At 40.2% G+C, this 19439-nt stretch overlaps 1 protein-coding gene across 1 annotated transcript in view; it reads right to left on the reverse strand.

The window, feature by feature from the left end:
- LOC135113505 (protein amalgam-like) overlaps positions 1–19439 on the reverse strand; it is a 90195-nt gene that overhangs the window by 19879 nt on the left and 50877 nt on the right. Inside the window, exons 4-7 of the mRNA XM_064028746.1 lie at positions 16805–17123; positions 13055–13164; positions 11659–11820; positions 706–801 (exon numbers count right to left, since the gene is read on the reverse strand). Coding sequence (XP_063884816.1) covers positions 706–801; positions 11659–11820; positions 13055–13164; positions 16805–17123 — 687 coding nt within the window. The remainder of the gene's footprint in view (positions 1–705; positions 802–11658; positions 11821–13054; positions 13165–16804; positions 17124–19439) is intronic.

Here is a 19439-nt window from a genome sequence, read left to right on the forward strand (position 1 = left end):
GTGTGTTGTTGTTGTTGTTGTTGTTGTTGTTGTTGTTGTTGTATTGGTATTATTATTATTATTATTATTATTATTATTATTATTATTATTATTATTACTATCATTATGTCTTCTTCAGATTCCCTTCAAAATACCATACTAATTTTTTTCATTCTGTAATTTTCATGTTCTCAAATGATCACATCTTTTAATAAAAACAAAAAAACAAAAAACAAACAAACATAAAAACATGCTTAATTGTTTCTTATGTCTAAATCTTATAATAGCTCCTAATTCTAAGTATATTCTGATGGCAAGTATCTTTCTGCAAACTCTTTCAATCAAAGCTTAGTATTGTGGTCAGTGAGTCCTACAGAAGCTTATCATAGCGTTGAATCACTTAACTTTGCTCAGCGTCTAGAATATCTCATCCATTCAGTGGCCTGTAATGTCTGTCTACTGGCATCCCTGACTGATACAAGGCAGAAAGCATGAACAGCACAACATAAGAGCAGAGATTATGGGAACAAACTGATCGCTTACAGATTAGTGAACAAGTTGACGTAACGTTGGATTGCTTACTTGGCTTGTCTAAAATATTAACCCTATTGGCATCCCTTACTGATACAAGACAGAAAGCATAAACAGCAATAGATATTAGCAGAGAGGAACAGACTGATCGCTTACAGATTAGTGAACAAGTTGACGTAACGTTGGATTGCTTACTTGGCTTGTTGTCTAAAATATTAATCCTAGCTATGTTTTTGGACCTCCTGTTGCCATAGTGCTGATCTCGAGAGGGCGCTGACTGCACACCCGCGTCTGCAGCACACTCAGCAGGATCAGCAGCGGAGAGCAGCAGCAGACAGAGGGCCCCGTACAGAACCGCAGCGTGAGAGAGTGAAAGAGAGAGAGAGAAGGAGAGAAAGTTACACTCTGTCCCCGTGTGTTGTCTCCCCAGCCACCACTGTCTTAGTTTACCTTAGTTTACCCTTCCCGTGCCGGCCTTCCCGCACCACAGCCCCGCACTTTAAGCTTTCTGTGTCGCCTTGCATTGTCTGTTCAACTTACCTTACCCTCCCCTCTCTGATCTTACCTGCCGGGCCTTGAACATTCTACCTACCTTACTTCGCCTCTCCCCACCCCTCCCCCTCCCTCTAACACCTTCTCTTCTAAGCCTTAAGACGCTCTGTAAAGCCTCCTGTCAGCGCTTTGTCCCTAAACCGCTATCCAGTGTCTTATCTTCCGTTGTCTTCACCCCAGAATCCCTTATCTCGTCCCTCAAGACACCCGGGTACTCGTCTGCGGCCTCGGTGATGCTCGGGAGTGTCGCGGGTAGAGAGCAGTGTGTCTGGGAAATGTATGCAGTGTGAGAGAAGAGGTGTGGATTCTCAGTTTCCAAGTAGTAGTGATTTATTTATTTATTTATTTATTTACTTGTTTATTTTTTATTTTTTTCGATTTCTGGTTACATGATGTCTACCAGTCCCTATAAATCGCGTGAAAAAGGAGATGGGAATTTCACAACAGTACATGTGTCGTTTAAATGCACAGTGTAAGGGTAGAACGTTAGATTCCCTGTTTGCCTTTAAGCTTTTTTATGGTCTTTTTACACGTGTTCTGTCCATGCGCCGCCTCCAGTTTCCTATATATCCTGTAGAAGGACAAATACATGTACTCTCTTGGCGGTGAGATGTTACACGTGTCAGGGAAATAGGAAGGCGTGAGAGTATACCGTTAGATTCCCTGCTTTCCCTTTATTTTTGTATTTTATTTTATTTATTTTATTTATTTTATTTATTTTTCTTTTATACGATTTCTGTCTACTCGCTGCCTGCAAGTCCTTATACATCGTGTAGGACAAATATCTATGCTCCTTTGCCACTGAGATGTTTAAACGTAGAGGCGTGAGAGTAGTGCGTTAGATTCCCTGTTTGTCCCCTAGTTTTTATGCTTCTTTTCTTACTGATTTTTCTTAACGCGAAGTCTGTAAGTCGCTGTATATCGTATCAAAGCACAAATATCTATGCTCCTTTGCCACTGAGACGGGAATGTCACATGCGTCCTTTGAACAGCAAGGCGTTAGATTTTATATTTCCCACCAGTTTTTATGATTTTTACACGAATTCTCTTTACATAAAGCCTGTAACTCGCTATACACCGCGCAAAAGCACACATATCTGTACTCCTTGTCCCTGAGATAGACTGCAAGCATTACACGTGTCGCTTAAATGGACTGACGTGCGAGAATAAGTGTAGCTTAAAGAGATTACACGGACAATATTTTCTCGCACCTGTGACGCCAGCACGCGGTTGTCACTGGGATAAATTCACCCCGGGTTTTAAATATACTAGGATGCGTGAACGTAAAGGTGGCTTAAGGGGATTGCCCGAGCACTGCCTGGAGTGGGAGATTGCGTCCTCCGCGTCCTCTGCGTGCTTAAGTGTCTACGGGTGAAATGGGTCGGTACTTCTGTGTCTTCCAGGTCTGAGTTCAAGGGTCAGGGTTCAAGAGTCGCTGGGGAAGGGTGAAATGTGGTGGTATTATTCTCTTTTTTACTGGTTCTGTGGTTCAAGATTCAAGAGTCGCTGGGGGAGCGTGAAATGTATGGCTTCTGTATTGTTTCTTAAGAGTTCACGGGTTCGAGGTTCAAGGATTGGTTTGGGTAGTGTTAGGTTTGCACGACTCTTTGCGTGTTTAAGTGTCTACAGGGGAAATGTGTTCTATTATAGTTTCTTGTGGGTCAGGGTTCAAAGTTCAAGGATGGCTGTGGGAAAATAAAAGGTTTGTAGATTTTTTTCTTCTTTTTTATTTATTTATTTATTTATTTTTATTTTGCGTGCGTCTGCGAGTGAACTGTGTGGGTTTTGTATTGATTATTAAAGGTTCAGTGGTTCAGAGTTCAAGGTTCGCTGTGGGAAGTGTTAGATTTTTCTTTTTTTTCCGTATGTTTACAAGTGAAATGTGGGGTTTTGTACTGATTTTTTAAGGTTCAGTGGTTCAGTTTTCAAAGATTGCTGCGGGAACTAATAGGTTTGCGGAATTCTTTGCGTGTTTAAGTGTTTAAAAATGACGTGGGTTCTGTACTGATTCATAAGGGTTCAGTGGTCAGGGTTCAAGATTCAAAGTTAAAAAATCGCTGCTGTAACTATTAGGTTTGCAGGATTCTTTGTGTGTTTAAGTGTCAACGGGTAAGACATTTTGGTTCCGCACTGTTTCGAAAGGGTTCAGTGGTTCAGTGTTTAAAAATCGCTGTGGGAATTCTTAGGTTCACAGAATTATTTGCGTACTTAGTTGTCTTTGGGTGAAATGTGTTGGCACCCTCCTGTTTCTTGCGGGTTCAGTGAGAATTCAGGGTTCAAGGGTCAAGGATGGCTGTGGGAAAGTGTTATGTTTGTAGACTTATTTCGCGTCTATAGAACACACACGGAGGATCTGCACTGCCTAAAGTTTTTGGTGTTTATTTTAGTTATTTTGGAGGGTTGGCCAAGGACTGCATTTTTTTTTTCATCTGGAAATATATATATATATATATATTATATATATATATATATATATATATATATATATATATATATATATATATATATATATATATATATATATATATATATATATATATATATATATATATATATATATATATATATAAGGAAAAAAAGAAAAGAAAAAAAACTTGGCTTAAATGGCCCTTCCGAAAAAGAAAGAAAGATGAAAAAAAAAAAAGTTTCAGTCCGGCTCTGCAATTTAGATTTTCTTTGTGCTAAGGAGTCTGGACATATGCACAAAAGTAGTGAAAGGAAAAAAAAAGAAAAAAAATGGGGTTATTGGAAACACCATTTAACTAAGAGAAAAACTGAAAGAAAAATTCCAGTCCAGATCTGCAATTTCGATCTTTTTTTTAATTTTTTATTTTATTTTGCGTGCTCAGGAAACCAAGTAATTACAAAGAAAAGAAAAAAAAGATACAGATCACAGCAAACACTCCTGCATTGAGAAAGAAAAAGTAAAAAAAAAATGTCCAGATCTGCAGTTTCAATCTTTTTATTGTTTTTTTATTTTTTTTTATTTTACGTCCTCGGGAGAGAAAGTAATCACAACAGGAAAAAAAAAAATAAAAATATCACTGCAAACACTTCTGTACTGTGGAAGAAAAATTAAAAAAGGTTGCCCTGATTTTTTATTTATTTTATTTATTTTTTTTATTTTGTCTGCTAAGGAATAAACAATAAAATTATATATATATATATATATATATATATATATATATATATATATATATATATATATATATATATATATATATATATATATATATATATATATATATATATATATATATATATATATATATATATATATATATATATATTGCAAACACCCCTAAACTGAAAAATAAAAAAAAGGTTGAGTCCAGATTTGCAATTTCAGTGATTTTATACTGTTTGTGATAAGGAATCCGAGAAAGTAAAACACACACACACACACACACAGACACACACACACACACACACACACACACACACACACACACACACACACACACACACACACACACACACACACACACACACACAGACACACACACACACACACACACACACACACACACACACACACACACACACACACACACACACACACACACACACACACACACACACAAAGAAAAGACCACTGACACTCTTTGATTGAACATTCGTAGCCTGGAGTCTGGGCAACGCTGCGCCTTAATCCCAAGCTGCAGGAAATAATAGGAAGAGAAATTAAAGGAGAAAAAAAGGGAGAGATCCTATAAAATGATAGAAAAAAAAAGTGGGAGAAAATACATAAATGACAAGAATTAAAATAGGGGAAGGAAGATTTCTCAAGCTACAGGAAATAAGGGGACATAAATGAAAGAAAAAAAAATAGGAAGGAGATCCAGTAAGATGATAAATAAAGTGGGAGAAAATACATAAAAAAGAATAATAAAATAGGGGAAGTAAGATTTCTCGAGCTACAGAAAATAAGAGGAACAGAAATAAAAAAAAAATAGAAAAAACAAAACAAAACAGGAAGGAGATCGATAAAATATGAAATAGAGTGGGAGGAAAAAAATATAAAAAGGACAAACTGGCAAAGATCTCTCATGCTACAGGAAATAAAGGGAACACAGGGAAAAACAGGAAAAAAAAATCTGTAAGGAGATTCGATAAAATAATATAAAAAAAAGAGTAGGAAGAAAGAAAAAAGGAAGGAAGGCTGCAGGAAATGAGAGGAATAGCAATAAAAAAACGAAGGAGATCAATAAAACCATTAAAAAGGAGTGGGAAAGATAAAAAAAAAAAAAGTTGGGGGAGAGGTAGGAATTAAAATCAGGGAAGGAAGATCTCTCAAGCTGCAGGAAAGATGAGGAACAGAAATGGGGAGGGGGAGAAAGAAAGATAGAAGAACAGGAAAGAATCCGCTGAGATGAAGAAGAAATTTGATTTGTTCGAAAAAAAAAAAATAAAAGAGGAACAAGAGTGAAAGTAATGGAAAAAGGGACACGGATGAAAGTAACCGAGGAGCAATATCTCAACGTGCAGATGTCAAGAAGGTAAGCGGCGTAAGAAACATCACTGTGCCAGCTTACCAAAGACCAAAATTAGCGGACATATTCTGAAACACCTGCCCGCACCTCGACCACTTTAAAAATGTTCTACTAGGTTACAGTCAGCGAACGCCGGTCTTGCGTCGCGGCGTACAGGCTACTTGGGGAGCGCGTTTTACTTAAGCCCTCCCAGCAAGCAATAAAAAAAAAAAAAGGGGGGGGTGTGGGGGCTGGGAGAAATTGACTTATAGGCATATCAAATGCATCTGTCCACATTCACACCTACAACAACAATGACCAGCAATGTGTAGGTCAGTAGTGTTAGTGTTCATTGTGTCTGGTGACGCTTGATCGGCTCTGTTTTGAGGGTGACACACAGTGTGTTATGTTCATGCCGTGGTGTTTGTAGTGATGAGAGAGAGGCACACAAGTCACGGTGATATCATTCAATCATAGGTCTTCACATGTCGGGCTTAAATGGTATCGATATAACAAAATATGTGGATTTAAAGCGCGAAACTTGTAAAACCTCCTACAAAAATTCGTCAAGGGAGGCGGTGAGGAATTGTCTTTTCACAAACACGGCGGTGGCACGCCTTTATCGTTACCCCACGGTTCCTAGCTTCTCTACGAAGGCAGTTAGACTATTCCGACTCTTACGGCAAGACAGCTGAAGGGAAGCAGCGGGGATGCCACCACTGTGCCTGTGTAAAGACAATTTGTCACTGCTTCGCTTCACAAATTTTCGTACCATGTTCTGGAAGTTTCGCGTATTCTGATTCACATGTTTTGCTGCATCGACACCATTCAAGCCCGACATGTGAAGATCTGTGATTGAATTATATCACCGTGACTTGTTTGTCTCGCACTCATCAGTACAAACACCACAACATGCGTTTCAACCTGAGAAAAAAGCCGATTACACGTCACCAAACACACGGTGAATACTGACACTGGTAATTAATGCTGGTAATTAATGCTGGTCATTGTTGCTGTGGGCGTGAGTGAGCAGGAGAGATGGACTTGAGATGCTAATAAGTCAATTTGTCACAGCCCATTTTTTTATGCTTGTTGAGAGGCCTTAAGTAAGACGCTCTCCGCTACTAGCCTTTGCAGCCCCGACGCAAGATTGGCGTTCGCTGACTGTACGCAGGTTTTTAGGGGCGTTTTTTTTTTTACAGTTCTAGTGACATATTAAAAGAAGAAACACTTGAGAACCTATGTAAGTCTAAGGACCATATTCTGAAACACTTCTCGCTGCACCTTCACTATTTTTAATAGCCTCTAGTTGTGACACAAGTTTTTAAGGCTGTATTTTGCTGTTCTAGTGACATATTTACAAGATTCCTACATTGTAACAGGAGAAACACACATGAAAACTCGGCTAATCATCTCCGTGGCCTTTGAAAAGTCATCGCGAAACAGCAAAGCGTTTCTGAACACCGGCCTTGAGCACCACCTCGCTGAATCATCCATGCACTCCGCACCCTCTAGATTCCCACTTCCTCTCACTCGCATCACGGTTAGACGCAATGGTGATGGAAGATTATTGTTTTAGTTATTTATCGTATTCCCCCCGTGACAGCCTCAGCTCGGGTACCGGTTTGGCGTGAGCGTGACGGCAGGTTAACGAGGCTCCGCGAGTAGAGGTGTGAATGTTATTGTTGCAGTGCGAGCGAGGCGAGGAAACGAGAGAACGAGAGAGGCAGCGCATCATGTATGTCAGCACGTTTGTCAATGCAGAACTGCTGGTGAAATGTGTGTGTGTGTGAGAGAGAGAGAGAGAGAGAGAGAGAGAGAGAGAGAGAGAGAGAGAGAGAGAGAGCCGTGCAGTCCTCGCGTGACGTCACGACCTTCGGCTACACTTTGTATTGCTGAAGGATATTAAATTTTAAGACCATCCGAGAGAGGGAAGGTGGCCAGAATTGAGATATAATGTCATAACGTCAGCTGCGGTCAGAAGAAGGTGTGTGGGAGCGTGGGCGTGTGTTGCCGGCTGCGTCAATATTACAACGCCGCGGATATTGAAGAATTGTGAAATGACTCCGAGTTAATTGAAATGTGTGGGTGAAAGTGCCACGTGTGTGTGTTGCAGGTGTTTTTTGATTAGTTCGTTCAGCGTTACGACACTGTGAGTACGAAATATTTAACGAGTGACTCGAATTTGTTAAGTAAAGATCACAGATTGACTAGAGTTCATAGTGTCACGTGCAACTCAGGCGTGTGTGTGTGTGTGTGTGTGTGTGTGTGTGTGTGTGTGTGTTTACAGCGTGTTTTCATTGCTTCCGTCAGCATTACGAAGCTATAAGATTTTTAACATCAACTGAAATTTATTACGTAAGATTGCAGACTGACTTATATTCATTGTTGTTTGGCATTCATTAACTGAAAGACTGGCAGTACGTAGAAATGAGAACCCTTAAAAATAAATAAATGAATAGCAATATAGGTGAAAAGTATAAACAAAAAAAATAGTAATGTGAAAGAAAACCATAATAACAATGATTGCTTTTGATTTTTTTTACATTCAATACCCAAGAATAGAAGCTGTTAGTGCATCTTTACGCCACTCACAGCTACTAGAAAGTCTTAAACCGTTTATGTCAATGATATATAAATTTAGTTCAATTTTCTTTTATTTATCTTTGCCTCTTTTCTGTGGTAGGTATTTTAATTTTATGTAGGAGGGGCAGTGGATAAGGGATATACTCGTATATATTATATATATATATATATATATATATATATATATATATATATATATATATATATATATATATATATATATATATATATATATATATATATATATATATATATATATATATATATATATATATATTATATTATATTATATTATATTCCACTGAGGTGCCGGTCCCCAAACAGAGTCAAAAGCGGTTTAGAATTTTGAGTGAAAGGTGTGTGTGTAATTAGGTGTATGTAGTTTTGTGTGAAGGAAGAGGGTAGGCTGTGACTGCTCCCTTGTGTTGTGAGACAAAGGAAAACGCTGAGTGAGGTCACGGTTGGGTTATTGATGAGTTCACAACACTCCCTGATCCAGTGCTTAAGACCTCACTGGGAGTAGCTATCGTTTCAGCAGGTGTCTACTGCTGGCCAGTGAGTGATGAGTGAAAGGGAAAACTTAGTGTGTGGGAGAGTGTGGGAGGATCACCACGTGTTATTATTGCTACAGAAAATGTAATTATATGTGGCAACTAATTCCGTTTCCTTTATTTATTTATTTTTTGTGTGGTGGGTACTAGAGAGAGGTGGGTTTGCTGGGGAGTGGGTATGGAGGTAAGGGGAAAATTCATTAGGTATGAGGATGTGGGAGGATGAGCACGTGTTAATACTGTGTGGAAAGAGAGGGAGGGAATGAAGTGGGAAAGTAAAAATAAAGGTGTTTGGTTCCATGGTTAATTGCACCCGTAGAAAACGTTGTTGAGTTTTTTAATTATATTGGAATAAACATTATATTTTTCCCATTGGTGTATTAAGATCAGGCAGCGTGTGTATGGTACAGTGGAAAAGATAGTTTATGGTGGTAGTATTATGGAGTTGTCATTATTTTTAGGGTCTCTTCACTCTACATTACTATAACAGTATGTTCATTATTGGCAGTATTTTCATTACTTTGGGTTTCTTTCCACTTAATTCTTTCGATTTATTACATTATATTCAAATGAAATTATTATTACATTATCTCCTTTATTTATAGTATTATCATTATTATTGGCTTTTTATCAATTTACTTCATTGCACGTAATTATATATATATATATATATATATATATATATATATATATATATATATATATATATATATATATATATATATATATATATATATATATATATATATATATATATATATATATATATATATATATATATATATATTTCATTCCTCATTATTAGTATCGTTTTCAGTACCTTTACTTTATCTTCACTATACTAAATAATTACAGTACCATCTTCATTATTCCCAATTTCTCACCTCGCAATACACTCCACTCTCTATCTTACCATTCTCTTTCACTATAATCTTTAATTTCGACAGGACCGTTACTACAGTAAAATTTTCTCTCCACACAGCACTCCCTCACTCGGCTCTAAATGTTCTCTCTCCGCATCACATGCCTCCCTCAACCTTGAAATAAAGTTAATTGATATTCGAAAACTGCGTCACCTTTTTACGTCACCTGTAACTTATAACTTGTCCCTCAGAGTGTTTCAATTACCTCCCTCTAGAGCTCTTTGATCCTGCACCTTGGCAAATCACGTTCCCGGGCCCCTTAAATCACTCACATTATCCTGAATATTGCCCTTGGATTCCTTTGATTTAAAAATGGGGAAAAAAAATAATAATAAAAAAAATCATAAATCGGATTAAAAGGATGTTAATTTTTTAGTGCCGTAACTTTCTTTAAATGTGTTTAATATTTCCTATCCATTCCTCCTTCATTCCTTGAGATTTCCACCTCATAGACAATATTAACACTAGAACACTTGTTAAGCCACCACAAAGCAACAAAAACCACTTTTAACAAGATTGTAATAAACCCCCCCCCCAAAAAAAAAAATAAATAAATAAAAAAAAAACTAACCTTCTCATCTGACAGACTTAAACGTATCTTACTTATGAAGAAAAATGTGGTCATGAAAAGGTTTGAAGTTGTGATTTTTTAGCCATCATAGCTTTCCTTACATCGCCCAAATACTCATTATCTATTCCCTTTGATTCCTTAGTGTTACGTCTTAAAAATGTATCGAAGTTTAAGGAAAATGAGTTATGAATACAGTCGAATTTGTAATTTTATTTATGCGTAGTAATTTTCCTTCTATCGGTCATCAGTTCCCTTTGGATTCCTTAGTGTTTTTCCTTTAAAAAAAAAAGTCATTTATAAAGAAAAATGTGATTGTGAATTGTTTAAAGAGATTTGATTTTTAAGGCATCATAACTTTCCTTTCATGTGAGAATATAATTAGACGTCATTATTTTTATACCTTAAAGAAAATTTAATTAGTACATGCATTTTTCTTTTAGGCACGTAATCCATACATTTCTGCAAAATCTTTGGTACATATTCTCTTTCACGCTTTTCTTTCAGCGTAAAAGTTTCCTTGAATATCGTACGAAGCTCCCAAAGTATCGAACTCTTGCGTCCATCCATAATAACAAGCACGTGATGGATGGGAGTGAAGATGAGGACTGATAGGATCCTAGAGTGAAAAAAAATGGTACTGTTGTTATTGATAGCTAAAGTTTAAGTGCAGTTTCGTTGCAGTGAGAGTAAGTGAGTACATGATATGAGTGAGGACTAAGAAACCAGAGCTACAGTACTTAATACAATACATTACTTAAATAATAGAATACTTAAATAATATAATACTTATATCATACAGTACTTGAGTGATAGGCAAGCAAAACATGCACTACAGTGTTAGGTAGATTATATATTAAGTAACTACATGTACATTAATAACAAACTAGCTAACACTGAAAAAAATCCTGAAATTTTTAGCATGAATACATCTCCTGTTTTTCTCCTCTTCCTCCTCTCTTCTCTCCTCTTCCTCCTCTCTTCTCTCCTCTTCCCTTTTTTTTCTCTTTTTTTTTTATCTTCTATCCTATGAATGTGTTCCTCTTTCCTTGCCTGTCTTCTTTCCTTCTCTACTTTCTTTCCTTTCCTCTCCTTTCCTCTCCTCTCCCCTCCTTTCCTTTCCTCTCCTCTCCTCTCCTCTCCTCTCCTCTCCTCTCCTCTCCTCTCCTCTCCTCTCCTCTCCTCTCCTCTCCTCTCCTTTCCTTTCCTTTCCTTTCCTTTCCTTTCCTTTCCTCTCTTCTTCCTCACCTCGTCTTACCTCACCACCACACCTCACCTCACCTTACTCACACACACACACACACACACACACACACACACACACACACACACACACACACACACACACACACACACACACACACACACACACACACACACACACACACACACACACACACACACACTTTCCATCACTCCTCCAACCTATCTTTCATATCTAACACCTCCACACCTCTCCACACCTGCTTCTCACACCTGTACAAACCTGCCCTTACCTTTAGACATCCCGGGGGACGTGTTGACGACCAAGGGCGCCGTCAGGTTCTTTGCGTTGTCGTCGTAGTCACCATAGAGAAGCCTCGGGGGTGGAACCATAGTGGTGGTGGTGGTGGTGGTGGTAGTTGTGGTGGTTGTGGTGGTGGTGGTGGTGATTAATTCTGTCAGGTAGAAAGGTTAGGTTGATTTTTATGATTTTTGTTGGGTTATTTATTTATTTATTTTTTTTTTGTGGTGGTGTTGTTATTGTAATCTTGTTAAATTGTTTGTTTTTGTTGGTTTGTGGTGTTTTAATTTTTTTTTTTTTTGTTAATGTGATTTTTGTTTGGTCTTATTTCTATTTTTATTTTATTTTATTTTTTTTGTATAAGTTGCAAGTTAGGAATGGTTTTGTTTTTTGTTGATTTGTGATATTTGATGTATTTTAGCTTCTATGTTTATTTTTGTGGGGTGGAAAAGTTGTTTATTTTGTTGTTTTGTGGGAGTTTATATTTTCTGAGGTGTCGTTATTTTCTTTTGATTTAAGATTGCAAGGAGTGGTCTGATATGTTGTTGATTTGTGATATTTTTATTAATTTTTTATTGTGTTCATGTTTTTTTCGGGAAGAAGAAATGATAAATATATCTAATTTGTGGGAATTTTTTTTTTCTGATTTCTATCGTGTTACTATTTTCTCTGTTAAGATCTGGTAAGAATTTATTTATTTTCGGTGGTTTTGACAAGATTTACTACGTGGCTTTTAGTGTTAATCTTCTATGAGGGGGAAAGGAAATGTATTATCAACTTTTTTTTTTTTTTTTTTATCGATCTAGTGAAGCAGTTTGTGTGGTGGACAGTGGCAGTGGTAGAAGAGGTGGAAGTCATGGTGCCCTTACCGGTAGTGGTGAGTGAAGGACAGTGAAGGACAATGAAGGACAGAGGGACAGTAACAGTAACAGTAGTATTGGCACAGGTGGTGATGCTTGCAGTGGTGAGGGAGGGAATGGTGATGGTGGTGGAGAGAGAGAGAGAGAGACACACACACAGAGAGAGGAAAAAACAAAGATAGTATGAAGTGTTAGTGGTGGTGCTACTGGCTGAGGGGCGGCTCTCTGGTGGTGGTGGTGGTGGTGGTGGTGGTGAGGGATCGCCCACAGGTAAAATTGCAGGTTAAAGTGGAAGTGCAGGTGGTGGAGGTGGAGGTGGACAGACAGACAGACAGACAGAGAGAGAGGCACGTTTTCATTTATTATTTTACGAGTGAACAATGCGAATGGTGAAAGTTTACGTGCATTTCAGTTTTGTTTGAGTATTGAAACGGTTTTTAGAGGCGTTCCTGCGTGTAGATTGCAGAGAGAGAGGGAGAGAGAGAGAGAAGGAGAGGGAGGGGGGACAAACACCACACGTTCACTCACCTCTTAGGATCGTGGACGCCTGCTCTTGCCCCATGAAGTTTTTGATGACACACGTGTAGATGCCGAAGTCTGAGCGAAGCAGGTTTCTCATGTTAAGCGTCATGTTGTGCCTGAGGGAGGGATAGGAGAGAGTGAGGTACTGCAGGGAACAAGAGAGAGTGAGCCGAGGTGCTGGAGTGTTGGAAGGACAGGAGAGTGAGGTGAGGTGCTGGAGGCAACAGGAGACGAACTGTTTTTACGAGGGAGGTTTCAAGACACTTCTCAGTTTATGAATAACCCTTTTAGTCACACCCTTTGGTTTCTGGCACCTTCAGTAGGCCTTTTGTTCGTGATTTTTTTTTCTTTTTTTTTTATGAAGTCATTCTTTATCGATTCTTTAAGTGTCTAGTGGGATTTGAACGCTGGCGTCCAACACTAAATGTTCCCAAGACCGTCACTTTATCCACTGGGCCATGGGAGCAACTGACAGATACAGGCTGGTAGATGAGAGATCATGGCGTCGTGGTAGGTGAGGCATTTTAGGGGACATAAGACAACAAAAAGCTAAGAAAATAAGGGAAGTTGTAAGGAACCATCAGGCCTACACGTGGCAGTTCTTGTATGAAACATGTTTACCTATTTGAACCTGTAATCTGGCGAGAGGAGTGGGTGGTTATTGTAGTTATTTTTGATGATCCCAATTGATGTAAGGTATATTCTAATCCTCCCATTCATTAGTTTGCCCAGCAACGCCAATGTCTGGTTCAGCCTCCACCTTGCTATGATCTGAACTATTTTAGGAGTATCAAGCCAGTTCGAAAATTGAAGTGGCTAACCTCAATCGAACTTTTCTGTTAACTTTTTGTGTGGAACTTTTTTTCGTACTTTTGTATTACCCTTGACCAGTCTCTGCAGTTTGGCCAGGAATGTATTGTGCTGTACTGGAATCTGGGACTATGACTGTTTTCTGTAAAAACCAGCCATTTTCTCAACTTTAACACGAACATAAAAACACAAGAAATAAGGGAAGCTGCACGAAGCCATCAGGCCTACACGTGGCAGTCCCTGTATGAAACACAACTACCTACCTATTTCCACCAGTCATCCCCTTCCATAAATTAGTCTAATCTTCCCTCAAAGTTTCCTAATGACTCAGCACTAGCCACCTGATTATTGAGGTGTAATATTTTTGCAAGACTGGTGACCAATACACAGCCACGGTAAAGAGCAGCAACACCACATATTTACTCGCACCTTCTGTACAATAATCAGGGAGCACGAGCAGTTTCCGTCAGAGTGAGCAATGTCTTCTGAATTTCTTTATTATATGCAAGACTGTGGAGACTGATACACATTCACACTAGTAGACAAACCTTGTATCTACTCACACATTGCACAAGAATATGGAAGCATTAATAGTGTCAGTTAACGTTTGTCATCATTCCCACTTTCTGTATTATTTGGAAGACTGAAAATTAATAGACGGTCACACAAGTAAACAGTTCACATACACACACACACACATTTACTGCACAAGAGTCTGGGAGCATTAGCAGTGTCAGTTAACGCTAGTCATTCTTCTCAGTTTCTATATTATTTGCAAGACTAGGGCACATTTTTCCTTAATTACAATGCACACTAATACATTTTTCTTCTACAGCCACCTCCAAACATTACACCAGCTAGACGTTGCAAAATCTATTCTCTTTTTTATCTCTCTCGTAGATAGTTATAAATATCACATACATTGCTTTTAGTGGTGTGAATCGTTGCATATGGCAGTGAAAGGGTTAACACACAGCCACACCAGTAAACAAACCCACGTATCAATTCACACAATGATGTCACAGATTGCATTACGCGCCGCACGTGGTCAATGTCTGGGAGTGGAGTGGTGGAGTGGAAGGCAATTGAGTTAGAGCATCTTGTGGCAAGGCGTGTGAGCTGACGGGAGAGTGGGAAAGTGAAGGTCAAAGGGAGCGGAGAGAGCACAGAGGGTACGTGGAAGCGATGAGAGGGAATAGTGGAAGTGATGGGGAACAAAGTGAGGCCGTACGGGAGAAGCGACAAGAGGAGGAGAAGGAGGAACAGGGGGAGGAGGAGGAGGAGGAGGAACAGGGGGAGGAGAAGGAGGAGGAGCAGGACGAGGGAATTGAAGTTAGGACAAAGGCAAGGAACAGGAGGAAGGGGAAGAGACGGAGGCAGCTTGGGTCGCTTCCCTCTATCTCCCCTTCAGGAAGAGGACGAGGAGGGGGCGAACTCCTCCTCCTCCTCCTCCTCCTTCTCCTCCACATGCGTCACAAGCCACAATAGTGTCCTTTGCTGCCAATATCAGAGGAGGAAGAGCGTCAGGAAACCCAAACCCTTCGTCATGTGTGTGTGTGTGTGTGTGTGTGTGTGTGTGTGTGTGTGTGTGTGTGTGTGTCCGTCCGTCCGTCCATCCGTCCGTCCGTCCTTCACCTCACCTCCCAGCTCCTTCATTATCTCGTTCTCCTTGTCTTCTTCCTCGTTCATATTTTCCTCTTTATCGTTGTCTCCATTATTGTCCACCACCACCACAATCTCTTCTCCCCTACTCCTCCTCCTCCTTCTCCTCCCCCCTTCCCCCAGCTGTTCCTGCCCACGTAAGCCTCACACACATATATTGTCCTCGTAAATCTATAGAAATCACCTTTATTACTAACCTCTTGGCCCTGTAGACCGAGGAGGAGGAGGAGGAGGAGGAGGAGGAGGAAAGGAGAGGAGAGGAGAGGGAAGGGGAGAAGAGGAGAGGAGAGGAGAGGAGGTGGTATGGAAATGCGGACTAAGTGAACAGCTGGTGCTCTAAGGGAAGGCAAGAAGGGGGGAGGGGGAGGGGGAATGGGAGGAGGAGGAATACAATGGAAGGCAAACAGCAACAGACCTAGAGGTCCTTACTGTGCTGTTTGTATAACTATCTTACACTAACTATCAGAGTAGAAGTGACAGGATGGCCAAGTAGAGGGTGAAGAGGAGGAGGAGGAGGAATACAAGAACATGGAGGAGAGCACCAACATGTAAGGAGGAGGAGGAGGAGGAGGAGGAGGAGGAACAGAAGAACAAGGAGGAGGAAAGCACTGACATGTAGGGAGGAGGAGGAGGAGGAGGAGGAAGAGAATAAGGAAGAAGACAACGTCGAGGGTAACGAGGAAAGCACATATGTGTATAGGGAGGAGGACAAGGAGGAAGAGGAGAAGGAAGAGGAAGACAAGGAAGAGATAAGGAATCACATGACAGGAGATTAAGGAGGAGGGAGAAGAGGAGAACAAGGAGGAGGAAAGGAGTGACGAAAAAAGAGGAGTAGGAAAATACAAGGAAGACGAGAAGAAAGATATTGACGATGAGGAAGAAGCTGTTCAGAAAGACCATTCAAAACAAACCATAGGAACCACAGCAGGAAAACAAAGACTTACAAGCAGAGTCACTCACGTATAAGGGGAAGAAGGACAAGGAAGAGGAAAAGAAAGAGAAGAAGGAAGATAGTGACAATGAGGAAGAAAGTGCTTCGAGAGACCATTAAAAACAAAGCTTAGGAAACACAGCAGGAAAACAAAGACAGACAAGCATACTCGCTCACGTATAAGAAGGAGAAAAATATGAAGAGGAGGAGAAGAATGAAAATAACGACAATGAGGAGGAAACTGCTCAGAAACACACACACACACAAAAAAAAAAAGACCAAAGGAAACATGGCAAAAAGAAGAAGAAGAAGAAGAAGAAGAAGAAGAAGAAGAAGAAGAAGAAGTCACTCACGTATAAGGTGGGTGGCCGTCTTGGGGCGTCACTGTGAAGTAATCATCGCTCAATAGCTGCGATCCTAATGAATTCTCCCTCATCCAGACCACGTGGGGCTCTGGGTGGGCGGCGTACAGACACGTGAGGCTGACAGTGGACCCTGGCAGCGCCCACATGGTCTGCTTGGGCCCCTGAATCAGTGGCTTGTAGTTCACGTTGACAATGACTCGCTTGCTGATGGAAGGAGGGTGGCCGTTGCTAGCGATGCAGAGGTACCCGCCTGCACTGCGCTGGTTCACTTCCTTCAGGGGCAGCGTGCTCCCGACGAAGTCTTGCACTGTTGGGGGAATGTAAAGTGAGGTGAGGTGAGGTTTCATTAGGTTTGGTTTGGTTTGGGGTGTGTGTGTGGGATTGTGTGTTGTTTTGGGTCGTGTCTTGTGTGTGTGTGTGTGTGTGTGTGTGTGTGTGTGTGTGTGTGTGTGTGTGTGTGTGGTTTGTTTGATTATTCATGGGTATCTTCCTATCTGTTTGTCCATATAACTGGTTGTTTATCAGTCTGTTTATCTATCTCTGCCTCTTTGCTTGTCCCTGTATGTTTACCTATTTTAATACCTGTATCTCCATTTCTTTCTCTCTGTATCTGTCTATCAGCGTATCAGTCAATCTACACATCTATTCATCTCTCAACTACCCACACATTTATCATATCTATACGTCGGAGCATGAAGTCCAATGTTTACAACTATTTCACCTGCCTTTTGTTCGCTTTGTATCAGCAGCAAGCGCCGTATTAATATTTCAGCCTTGGTCGGTGCTCGAAATGCTTGTTTGTTTACACCTGTGGCGAGGATTACACAGGCCAGCGTGCGTCAGTAATCATGGGCAAGTATTGGTAGTATTTGGTAATATTTGCCAGTGCCTGTATATGTTCATGCTTTTGTTTAGAGTTTAGATTTTTTGAGCTCATATTTTTAATTTTTTGTTTTGTGTTATACTAATTGAAAGCGGTTACGTGATTTGTGGGACAGAGGGCGGTGAGAGAGAGAGAGAGAGAGAGAGAGAGAGAGAGAGAGAGAGAGGAGAGAGAGAGAGAGAGAGAGATGAGAGAGAGAGAGAGAGAGAGAGAGAGAGAGGAAGAGGCGCAGGGATGAGATAAAGGAAGGAGATATGGGAAGTTAAAGAAGAGAGAGAGAGAGAGAGAGAGAGAGAGAGAGAGAGAGAGAGAGAGAGAGAGAGAGAGGAGAGAGAGAGAGAGAGAGAGAGAGAGAGAGAGAGAGAGAGAGAGAGAGAGAAAGGAGAAGAGCGGGAGAATAGAGGAGAGAGAGAAAGGAGGAGGAAAGGGGAAAATAAAGAAAGAGAGAGAGAGAAAGGAGAAGGAATGGGTAGATAAAGAAGACACAGAAAGGAGAAGGAAGAGAGAGAAGAGAGAGAGAGAGAGAGAGAGAGAGAGAGAGAGAGAGAGAGAGAGAGAGAGAGAGAGAGAGAGGATGGGGGAGGAAGTGAAGCGACGTTTAGATGAGGATGGAGAGGGAGGAGTGAAGAATGGAGGTCGTGCTGGGATTAACAAGAGACCCATTAAGGAAAAGGTGCATGAGACTAAGGATTGAATGGGTCTTGGGATTTCCGGGAGTATATATGGGCAGGGGAAGGAGAGGCGGGATTACTGAGATGGGATGAGAGTTGAAGGAGGAATGTTTCTTTGGGGGTCACGGAACTGAAGACTAGCTGAAGATTTCTTAGGTTCTCCCTCCCCAAAGAGTCACGGTGCTTGTAGAAAACGAGGATTGAAGATAAGTGGGATAGACAAACGATTACTTGAATGAGCTTAAAAGGAGAGAGAGAGAGAGAGAGAGAGGGGAAAAAAAAAAAAAACTCGTTCTTCCTCCAAAAAAGCCACGATGTTTGTAGGAATCGATGGTGATTGAATGAGGGTGGATAGAAATACAAAATCATGAAATTGTTAACATGATCTAGTTTGAAAATAAAAGAAAATACATAAAACGAATAGTTAAATGATTAAAATAATAAATAAGATCAAACAAATGGATTCTGCAACACCTGGTCACCTAACGTATTTAACCCACTCCTTTTACTGTGTTATTATTTCTGTGTGTACATTTAAATGTATATTGACTGAAGTGGTCTGATGTTTAACGTAGTACTGTTTAATTATTTACAGCGCCCCTGTGTTACTCCTGTGAACACCTTGCCCCTCGCCTCGACATCTCAGGGCGCCGCACACCGGTGAGTGTTGCTTGTTGTCCTGGCGTGTTTGGTGGACAGATCAGGGAAGAGGAGTTGCAGACTGTTGTGTTGTTGTTGTTGTCACTGCCTCCACTACTATACACAGGGTTGTTGCTGCTTCAGTTGTTGCCACTTCTACACTGCACACAGAAACTGTTACGCTGTGTTGTGCTTTCATGGTGAGTAATGACATACAAATGTAAATTATAATAATCATGTAAGTCTTCCCCGGAAGGTTGTTTATGGCTAAAGTAGTAACACACGTGATAACAACTGGTTCAACAGGGCAGCTTTTATGTGCTGTATTGCTGTGTTCCTGTTAAATAAGATCAAAGGTAAATTTAAAACTAAATGATTAAATTTCTGATATTGAAAGAAATATCTACGTGGCAGTTTGAATAGATAAATG

The sequence above is a fragment of the Scylla paramamosain genome, chromosome 26 (assembly GCF_035594125.1).
Source record: "Scylla paramamosain isolate STU-SP2022 chromosome 26, ASM3559412v1, whole genome shotgun sequence".
Taxonomy (NCBI): domain Eukaryota; kingdom Metazoa; phylum Arthropoda; class Malacostraca; order Decapoda; family Portunidae; genus Scylla; species Scylla paramamosain.